Below are 10,562 nucleotides of genomic sequence, written 5' to 3'. Positions count from 1 at the left end.
ATGAGGGCAAGGAAAAACTCAAAAACCTCAAACGACACATCCAACACCTCTATATTTAATACTCAATATTATTCATCCGGTTATCATAGTTTATACGGATATGGATGACATGGATTTAAATTGGTTTTATTCCATTTCCTTCTTAATTTGCTTCGAGACAAAATAAGTGTCGCCATTCAATCAACAGAACAATTATTTAGTTACTCTAATTTTACACGACTGTCGTACTTGTGAAGTTTGACACTAAAACAATGAAGAAAGACACCGTTAGTGACTAGTGTTACATTTTAATTATTAAACATGTAGCGTTTACCAAATCGTTCGAATGAGTTATCAGACTCCATTAACCAAACACTACCTATATTCACCTAACAATGCGTGCTCATTTCTTGATGGGTAAAAGATGGACAAGAATAGCAGAGTTTCACACGGGGGAAGTTTTAATTTCTTAAAAAAATGTAGCTAAGTAAACTCCATCGAATATATGGCCAAATTAGCTGAATTAGTGTGCTCAATCTTCTGCCTTTCTTCCTCTGCCCACGTTTTTTCCCGCAAGCTGGTGTGCCGGCTCCTCCCATGGGCGTGCCAAGAAAACCCCCACATGGGGTCCACTCCCTCGCCTCGATGTCTGGAGAAACTCAAAACAGGAGAGCGTTTCTGCGTCATCAGGGCGTTCTTCAAACATCGCCTGCCGTCCCCTCGTCAGAGTCCCGTTATCAAAATTCCCCGGCCAAAACATTCCGCATTCGGATCAGCTTGACCTGTCATTGAACTTCAGCGTACCCGGTGAAAATCTTCATTGCACTCGATAAATGTAACCTGTATTGAATCGTATAAAATCCTTTAGAGTCAAATGTATAAAATCCTTCACTAGTGACCATACTCCATAGAGGCGATTGAATCTTCATCTGATATATTTGTCATCTCTTGCTGCACCACATTTATTACCTCCAACTCTTCTTCCGACCTATTTGTTACCTCTTGTTGTTCCTCATGACCTAGTTCCAATTCCTCCAACTTAGTTGTCAACTTTAGCTGCCCCTCAATTTCTATTTCCAACTCTTCCTCTGATTTAGTTGACAATTCTTGCCGTCCCTCGTTTTCTACCTCCAACTGCTCGTCCCATTTGGTTGTCATATCTTGCTGTCCTTCATTTTCAACTTCCAACTCTTCCTCTGATTTCGTTGACAATTCTTGCTGTCCCTCGTGTTCTACCTCCGACTGCTCGTCCCATTTGGTTGTCAACCCTTGCTGTCCTTCATTTTCAACTTCCAACTCTTCCTTTGATTTTGTTGTCATTTCTTCCTGTCCTCCATTTTCAACTTCCAACTCTTCCTCTGATTTAGTTGATAATTTTTGCTGTCCCTCGTTTTCTACCTTCAACTGCTCGTCCCATTTAGTTGTCAATTCTTGTTCTCCCTCGTTTTCTACTCCCAACTGCTCGTCCCGTTTGGTTGTCAATTCTTGCTGTCCTTCATTTTCAACTTCCAACTCTTCCTCTGATTTCGTTGACAATTCTTGCTGTCCCTCGTGTTCTACCTCCGACTGCTCGTCCCATTTGGTTGTCAACCCTTGCTGTCCTTCATTTTCAACTTCCAACTCTTCCTTTGATTTTGTTGTCATTTCTTCCTGTCCTCCATTTTCAACTTCCAACTCTTCCTCTGATTTAGTTGATAATTTTTGCTGTCCCTCGTTTTCTACCTTCAACTGCTCGTCCCATTTAGTTGTCAATTCTTGTTCTCCCTCGTTTTCTACTCCCAACTGCTCGTCCCGTTTGGTTGTCAATTCTTGCCGTCCTCCATTTTCAACTTCCAACTCTTTTTCTGATTTCGTTGTCAATTCTTCCTGTCCTTCATTTTCTACTTCCAACTTGTCTTTTGATCTAGTCGTTAATTCTTGCTGTCCCTCGATTTCTACCTCCAACTTTTTGTCCCATTTGGTTGTCAACCCTTCCTGTCCTTCATTTTCAACTTCCAACTCTTCCTCTGATTTAGTTGATAATTCTTGATGTCCCTCAGTTTGTACCTCAAACTCCTCATCTAATTTCGGGGTTACCTCCTGCTTTACCACATGTTCTATTTGCAAATCCTTGTAGAGTCTGTTTAAAAGTTCCGCCAGCTCTTTATCTGTTATCTTTTGCTTCGATGAGATAGATTCGTCGAGTGGCGAAGGAGCCTGTGCTTTGGTGTTTGCTTGATCTTGAAATTGTTTCTCTGTTAAGAACCAAAACAATTGAAAAATAAGGTGTTTACATGTAGTGACCAGTGTTCCCTCTAAGCTGCGCGCGTGCGCAATTGCGCACTGCCGGCACATTCTCAGCGCACAAGAAAATCGAGCCAGCGCACAAAAATCAGGGCTCAAAAATTACTAATTAAAAAGCCACTTAAGTCAAAGTTACAGTGCATGAAGGTCAAAATACACGAGTTCCCCTGACGTTGTGTCCTAAATGCGGTATGTTGAAGTCGAGTCGAAGGAGAACGAAGTTGAGTAAAGTTAGTAGAGTTTGTCGAGAACCGGCTTCTTCGGCTCGGCTCACTCAAAGGAACCGGCTCTTTTGGGTCCTAAACGGCTCTTCGGGTTGTTTTTGCTTCTTTCATCCCAACATGACCAAATATGATGTAAAATGATGCACAAAATGACTTAAAGGAAGGGCGGAATAGAACAAAAAGGAAAAAAATACCAAGATGAAAAAGTAGTGAAAAGCTGAGGAAAAAAAGAAACAAATGAGAAAAAAAGAAGGAAAAATTTAGAAAAATGCCAGAAAAGAAAGAAATGTAGGAAAAAAGTAAATAGAGAACAAAAAGAAAAAAGTAACAGCTCGGAGAAAAAAACACAATGAGATTTTTTTCAAAGGAATTAAAAAAAAAAGTAGAAAAAAAACACGGAAAAAAGTAGAAAAAGTTTGTGTTGCATTCAAATAATTTCCAATGATATCAAGTGAATCGTGTTGCCAACATTGTACTTCCACTCAAAAATGTGATCAAGTACAGTTCTGTATCTTACAACCGACTCAATAAGCCCCCAAAAATGTTAATATTATGCCACAAAAGATATCAGGAAATAAAAAGAAATGGAATCTTGTGAAAGAATTGTAAAAACAAATGACATTTGTAGGACCTGCAACCTTTGCAATCGTACATGAGTCAATTCATTCAAAAGAGAAAAATCATTTTGCTTTGCCGGGAACTCAGCAAAATGTCAAGTTTTGGACATGTTTGATCATTAATTTTCTTGCCACACTCGGGATTTCTGTTGCTCACTGTTGTTTGAAGCGTTGCTCACCGACTTTGTGTGAACGCTCAGACCCGTAAGGAAAATGACAGGGAACATTGGCAGTGACCCCTCATTTATGAATGGGGTTAGGTTCCAAAACGAACCAGTGAGAGGGAAAAACTGAAGTAGATAATTATACAATCAAATACATTAAAATCAAAGGACAACACCTTTTTACAAGCCCAAGCGTTTAACAAATGATAGTACTGTCAACTACTTCTCCATCCATCCATCCATCCATTATCTGCACCACTTATCCTCAGTAGGATCGCGGGGGTGCTGGAGCCCAGCCCAGCTGTCTTGGGGCAGTGGGCAGGGGACACCCTCAACTGGTTGCCAGCCAGTCGCAGGGCAGACAGGGACAGACAACTCCCTTGCGCATTCACACCTAGGGACAATTTGGACCGGCCAATTGGCCTGACATGCATGTTTTTGGAATGTGGGAGGAAACCGGAGTGCCCGGAGGAAACCCACGCAAGCATGGGGAGAATATGCAAACTCCACACAGGAGGTTAGATCTCACAACCTCAGAACTGTGCCGCTAACCACTGCGCCGCCATGCTGCCCTGTATTTATGTATGACCACTACGATCTTAAGGGACTGTTTAACCAATCAGAATGCAAATCCGTGAACAGGGTTGGGTAGGGTTACTTGAACTGGATTACTTTCAATGACTTTTGGATGACTCCAATAGCAAATATGCTCATAAAAGACAAAAGAAACTCAATAGGAATCAAATGATGACTCACAACACGTGGTAAGCTTTCTCTCCTGGCTTTGATCTCTTTGATCTCCGGCAAAACGAACATCAAATGCCACAGAAACAAAATGAAAATAAATCCAAACATCATTTTTCCCGTTCCGTGTATTCTGTTACTCCCCAAGCCTGGACAAAATGGAGTTATTTTATTCCTATTGAGTTTCTTTTGTCTTTTATGAGCATATTTGGTATTGGAGTCATCCAAAAGTCATTGAAAGTAATCCAGTTCAAGTAACCCTACCCAACCCTGTCCGTGAAGTAGTGAATGGTGAAAAGTAAACTGCATTAAACCAAGGGATCACTGTATACTTCTTTTACGGATCTTACCCCATTCTTCTTGGAAGAGTAGAAAAACACCTTTCGGATCTGCTTCCTGGTGAGACTCCCTGAACTCAATTAAATCTAAAATGTATTTATTTATAAAGTTTCCGATGTCATGAGGTCGAGAAATATTCTTGGCCCTGGAAATGGATTCGATTAAATGTTTCAGTCCGAGTGGATCACAAATTGCAGAATCCATTGAGCTTTCTCTGTTGTTTTTTAAGGGCCTAAATCTGCGCGTCTGTGTCTTTGGAGACAGTTCTTTATTATGAAAAGTTTTGTTAGGACCTGGTTCTGCTCCTCTGTGTCATTAAGAGACAGAGTCACTACAAGACTGCGACATTTCCACTGTAAAATAGCCTGAGGCGATGTCATAGAACCCCTCATCATACTTTGGGTAATGTGTCACAGTCTGTCACCTGACCTGCTCACTATTAAAGCACTACTGTTTTTGGGTTAGGTGCTAGTTCGTTGCTTTAATTGCTGTTAAAAGTGTCGATAAAAACTCATATTGTTGGATACAACAAGGCATCATAATAAGAAGCAGAGAAAGAGAAATAGAAGAAGGGGAAAAATGTACACGCTACTTTTTTAAAAAAATTATGAGCAAAAATGAGGGGCTTTTTAAACTTCAAAACGAAAACGGGCAAATAACAAAGGAAAGTAGTGAAATAACCAGATTGGTCGAAGACTACTACAAAAAATTATTTGAAAAGAAAAAAACAACACATCTCTTTAAAGTTAAAGAAAAGCTGTGCAGCAATTATGAGATCAGATTCTAGATGTGTCGGCATGTGCCGGTCAGTGTACTATCTATGAAGTTGATTTTTGCAATAGGGAGATGGAATAAGAGCTTGCTCTGTCCACTCCACGCATCGGCCCGGTATTGCAGTACCTCCGGGAACGGTGCATTCGCATTGATCGCTGCATGGCTTTGTGGCTAGGACCTTGACTCGGCCTCTTGGCTGGTAGCAAGTGTCTCGGCCCCTTGGCTTTGTAGCGTATTATGATTTGACTGATCACGGATAATGGATAAGTGACAAAGAATATAGAACAATAAACCTTACAAAATCCCCCCTCCTTTGCCTTTTTCGCACTGATCGCTGCTTGACCCTGTGGCTAGGACCTTGACTCGGCCTCTTGGCTGGGAACAAGTGTCTCGGCCCCTTGGCTTTGTAGCGTATTATGATTTGACCGATAACGGATAATGGTTAATTGATAAAGAATATAGAACAATAAACCTTACAAAATCCCCAAATCCCTTTATGGTCAATTCGAACGCAGATTTTCTTTAAAAATGCAGGAAAAAAATAAAAAACTTAAAGAGATGAAATAAATACATGTTGGGACTACAAAGAAGACTCCGACGCTATTTTACCCTAACACAAAAGAGGATCGAATTTAATGAGGAAATCAGAGAGATCAAACAAGAACTAAAAGCTTTGGCGGAAAAAAAGAGCAAAGGCAGAATGTCACACTTTCACTTTACCTCCAGAAATCTTGTTAGAATATGATATGGTGAAATTGTGAATGTGTGTAATTGCTGTTAAAAGTGTCAATAAAATTGTTCAAACCAAAAAACAAACAAAGTCTCATTGAGTTGTTTTTTTCCGAGCTGTTACTTCTTTCTTTTTGTTCTCTGTTTATTTTTTTCCTACATTTCTTTCTTTTCTTTTTTTCTGGCTTTTTTTCTAAATGTTTCCTTCTTTTTTTCTTTTCTTTTTGTTTCTTTTTTTCTCAGCTTTTCACTCATATTTGATTTTGGTATTTTCTTTTTTGTTCTATTCCCCCCTTCTTTTAAGTCATTTCGTGCATCATTTTACATCATATTTGGTCGTGTAGGGATGAAAGAAGCAAAAACAACCCGAAGAGCCATTTGGGACCCGAAAGAGCCGGTTCTTTTTAGTGAGCCGAGCCGAAGAAGCCGGTTCTCGAAAAACTACTGAATACTCAACTTGGTTCTACTTCGACTCGACTTCAAAATACCGCATTTAGGACACAAGGTCAGGGGAACCCGTGTATTTTGACCTTCATGCACTGTAACTTTGACTTAAGTCGCTTCTTAATCATTTTGAGCCCTTATTTTTGTGCGCTAGCTAGATTTCTCAAATAAACACTGCAAAATTTCCACATAATCACTTCCAAACAAACTACAACTTTTTTTTCAAGCAAAGTAAAGACTTTTATTGAGCTCCCAGGAGCATCATCGATGCATTGGTGGTTGCAGTTCTTTAGAAAGGAGGTTGCAAGAGTGAATTCTCCCGGAGCAAAGGACTCGCCATACACCCTGTGACTCATGCAGTTGAGCAAGGCAGGGCTAGAGACATAAAAGCACCATTAACATGAAAGCACGAATCGGTCATTGGATTTCGATTTGCAAAAAAACATCAGCAATATTTGGTATTATTCAGAACATACAAAAAAAGCCCGAAACAGTGTTTGCAGGGAAGAATATGTTATCGTTGCAGTTCACCATTCGCTTGTACAGTATAAAATTGTTAAAATATAGTATGGTCTGACATTCAATGACTACAAAGACATTTGTAAACTGTATAAATGTTCGATTAGGTAGAAAAATGTTTTGCTTGTTGGCAGGCTTGGGTAGGGTTACTTTAACTGGATTACTTTCAATGACTTTTGGATTACTCCAACACCAAATATGCTCATAAAATACAAAAGAAACTAAATAGGAATAAAATGACTCCATTTTGTGCTGGCTTGGGGAGTAACGGAACACATGGAACGGCAAAAATGATGTTTGGGACATTTTCATTTTGTTTCTGTGGCATTTGATGTTCGTTTTGCCGGAGATCAAAGAGATCAAAGCCAGGAGAGAAAGCTTACCACGTGTTGTGAGTCATCATTTGATTCATATTTACTTTCTTTTGTCTTTTATGAGCATATTTGGTATTGGAGTCATCCAAAAGTCATTGAAAGTAATCCAGTAAAAGTAACCTTACCTAACCCTGGTTTCTGTCGCATTTTATGTTAGTTTTGCCAGAGATCAAAGCCAGGAGAGAAAGCTTACCACGTGTTGTAAGTCATCATTTGATTCATATTTACTTTCTTTTGTCTTTTATGAGCATATTTGGTATTGGAGTCATCCAAAAGTCATTGAAAGTAATACAGTAAAAGTAACCTTACCTAACCCTGGTTTCTGTCGCATTTTATGTTAGTTTTGCCAGAGATCAAAGCCAGGAGAGAAAGCTTACCACGTGTTGTAAGTCATCATTTGATTCATATTTACTTTCTTTTGTCTTTTATTAGCATATTTGGTATTGGAGTCATCCAAAAGTCATTGAAAGTAATACAGTAAAAGTAACCTTACCTAACCCTAGTTTCTGTCGCATTTTATGTTAGTTTTGCCGGAGATCAAAGCCAGGAGAGAAAGCTTACCATGTGTTGTGAGTCATCATTTTATTCATACTTAGTTTATTTTGTCTTTTATTAGCATATTTGGTGTTGGAGTAATCCAAAAGTCATTGAAAGTAATCAAGTTAAAGTAACCCTACCCAACCCTGGTTTCTGTCGCATTTGATGTTTGTTTTGCTGGAGATCAAAGAGATCAAAGCCAGGAGAGAAAGCTTACCACGTGTTGTGAGTCATCATTTTATTCCTATTTAGTTTCTTTTGTCTTTTATGAGCATATTTGGTATTGGAATCATCCAAAAGTCATTGAAAGTAATCCAGTTCAAGTAACCCTACCCAACCCTGCCTGTAATGCTTTTGGCTTGGAGAGGCTTTTCTCTTATAATGACAAATTAAACACAAATGTCCCGTTTTCTGCTCCTGTTTGTCTCCCGCTCTGACCTGTTTTGATCTCGACTACGTCTGCTCTCCCGTCGCGAATTACGATCCGCTTTTGTTATCGACCATGTCTGCTCTCTTGTCCCGAATTACGATCTGTTTTTGACATCGACCACGTCTGCTCTCCCGTCCCGGCTACCGACCAGTTGAATTTTGTAATTCAAACATTTTCTTCTCAAGTTTTGATAGATTTTGAGCATGTAAAAGACCTGATTTAGCAGAGGAGCGACCTTGGTGGTTTTGCTCCCTTGGGTGCTTCATCACCAGTCGGGCCTTTGGAGGGCGTTCCAGTTAAATTACCGTCTCTCGCTGGTTGTGAGCCCGTATTTTGATGAAGATCTCCACCAGTCCGTAAATCCAGCGCGCAAGCCATCTACGCATCATGTTATCAGACAGCAGTTCATGCAACGGGGTGCCAGTCTTCGTTTCAGAGCTCTCTTGTCTCTCTTTGGAGTCAAAATGGCGATGATGGCTTCGTCAAAAACCGTCTTCAGGCCTTTCTGGGTAAGCGCCGAACACTCCACGTAACAACAAGCGCCGATCTGAGTGAAATAAAAAACAGGAATTAGCATTGGGATTGTGTTTATCATCAAGTCAAGTCATGTTTATTAATCACAAAGAGTCTCAAAGGGCTGCACAGACCACAGACTATTATGACATCATCCCCTGATCTAAGACCAACATGAGGGCAAATGATACACAGATATTGTCAACATAAAATATAAGTTATTCATATGCTATAGAATAGAAGAGTGTTTTAAGCTTAGATTTAAACATTTCCACTGAAGTTGCAGATCAAATCTCAGGGCACCGGGGCTCTCGAACCTGCGGATTTCTTCTTGGCTCTTGGGATCAGGAGTAGACCAGCGTTTTCGGAGCAAAGGCTCCGGACCGGAACATAGGGGGGAATTAAATCTGAAAGATATGAGGGAGCAAGTCCATGCATGATTTTGTATAATACCAAGAGAACTTTCAGATCACATCTAAAGCTAACAGGGAGCCGATGCAGGTTATCTAAAATCAGGGTCATGTGATCAAACTTTCTTGTCTTAGTTAAAAGCCTTTTTAGCCATTTTCCTGTTATTTTCTGCCGATCGGTCCCGGATAGTTTTCTTTAGCATGCGGCTAGCCTGCTGTGATCATTTGGCATCTTATTTGGTTTATTTTGTTACCATGGCCGTTTTGTTATTGGCTCCCGGTTATCCTGGCTGCTTTCTGCATGCTTTCGGTCGGCCAGCTCGCAGTGTCTGCCGATCGGTCGCGGTTAGCCTGCCGGGTCCCGACTGGTTTAGCTCATTAGCTCTCCGTGTGTCTGATTACAATTTCCTACGAGGAGTTGTTAAAATTTTCGTTTTGATTTAGTCTTATTTGAGTCTTTCACTGCTTCAAAATATTTTAGGACGTAGCTTTTAAGCCTGGCGTGATTCTGTGGGAGCTTCATAGCAAGGTGTTTTTAGATGATGGTAATCAGCACTGTATGTATGCATGTATGCCAACTCTCGCTGTATGTAATGAGTAAAAGTTCTTTTTGAAATAATGCTAAGTTTCAGTGTTGTTAGTTTTACTTGATAAAATTCGCTGTCAGATTTGCCAACGTTAGGACGTCTCGGCAAAGTAGGACATTTCAGTAGAACACCGGGACAAACATCCAGACAAGAATAAAGAAAAGAGGTTGATTTTGCTTCTAAAATATTCTAACCAGTTCAGGGTGTCCCCTGACCACTGCCCGGAGATGGCTGGGATGGGCTCAAGTACCCCCGCGACCCTACTGAGGATAAGCGGTGCAGATAATGGATGGATGGACTAATATTAGCAATTAGGGAAAAAAAACACTGGACCGTGTGTACATTAAGATCAAACATATAGTTGGATCCGGCCATCTCTGTCTGTCCCTCACCCCCTGATTCACCTCCCTCACCCCCTGATTCACCTCCCTCCAAAGGAAAAAAAAGCATATGCAACAAGGACAGTACAAACAGCTTCTTTGTACCTTTATTTCTTTGTTTTCTTCTTCTGTAAAATGTAGAACTGGAGTGCCACGTCCAATTTCGTTGTCACAATATATTCAACCCATGTTGTAACAATGACAATAAATGTATATTCTATATTCTACACAATAACTGTCATGATTACCGATGCGAATCACCTGTGCCGCTCCTTTTCCGCCAACTGCCTCGTACTCATATTGGCTCCCTGTCCCTATTCAAACCCATTCCTGTCTGTCCCCTTTCGTCAGTCCGTCTGCGAACCTCAGTGAACGCTAGACAAGCCTTTTTGACTCTGACTCCCACCTGTTTTATGCTCCCGTCTGTCCCCCGGCTTTAACCCGTTTTTGATCTGGACAACGTCTACTCTCCCGTCCCGGCTTTCGACCTCTTTTCGTCCCCGACCGCGTCTACT

The 10,562-nt window shown here is 40.6% G+C and overlaps 2 protein-coding genes and 1 pseudogene across 4 annotated transcripts in view; 1 reads left to right on the top strand and 2 right to left on the bottom strand.

The window, feature by feature from the left end:
- Positions 1–678: 678 nt before the first annotated feature.
- On the bottom strand, positions 679–4,683 carry LOC148354534 (uncharacterized). Its single transcript, XM_088351681.1, has 2 exons — positions 4,362–4,683; positions 679–2,213 (listed from the first exon to the last, which is right to left on the bottom strand). The coding sequence occupies exons 1-2, from the start codon at positions 4,552–4,554 to the stop codon at positions 871–873; spliced, it is 1,536 nt and encodes a 511-aa protein (XP_088207807.1). The 5' UTR covers positions 4,555–4,683; the 3' UTR covers positions 679–870.
- Positions 4,684–5,133: 450 nt separating this feature from the next.
- Positions 5,134–5,272, top strand: LOC148354533 (U2 spliceosomal RNA; annotated as a pseudogene).
- A 1,186-nt stretch (positions 5,273–6,458) lies between these two features.
- rhoq (ras homolog family member Q) overlaps positions 6,459–10,562 on the bottom strand; it is a 35,337-nt gene continuing 31,233 nt past the window's right edge. Inside the window, exons 5-6 of one of the 3 annotated variants that reach the window (XR_015852440.1) lie at positions 8,372–8,704; positions 6,473–6,672 (exon numbers count right to left, since the gene is read on the bottom strand). Coding sequence is in view for 1 of the 3 variants with exons in the window: in XM_088351241.1 (XP_088207367.1) it covers positions 8,543–8,704 (162 nt within the window). In the remaining 2 variants the exon portion in view is untranslated. Of the gene's footprint in view, positions 8,705–10,562 lie in introns of all 3 variants that reach the window. The other 2 variants (XR_015852441.1, XM_088351241.1) reach the window with 2 other exon arrangements.

This window comes from Urocampus carinirostris, chromosome 13, assembly GCF_059441175.1.
Source record: "Urocampus carinirostris isolate Australia breed hairy pipefish chromosome 13, RoL_Ucar_1.0, whole genome shotgun sequence".
NCBI classification, from domain to species: domain Eukaryota; kingdom Metazoa; phylum Chordata; class Actinopteri; order Syngnathiformes; family Syngnathidae; genus Urocampus; species Urocampus carinirostris.
The sequence above is the reverse complement of the archived record's forward strand: the minus strand, read 5'-3'. Positions and strand labels throughout refer to the sequence as shown.

Coding starts and splice junctions, on each gene's coding strand:
- LOC148354534 (XM_088351681.1), bottom strand. CDS start 4,554: ATGGATTCTGCAATTTGTGATCCACTCGGACTGAAACATTTAATCGAA. Junction 2,214..4,361: donor ACTCTTCCAAGAAGAATGGG/GTAAGATCCGTA, acceptor GGTTCTTAACAG/AGAAACAATTTCAAGATCAA.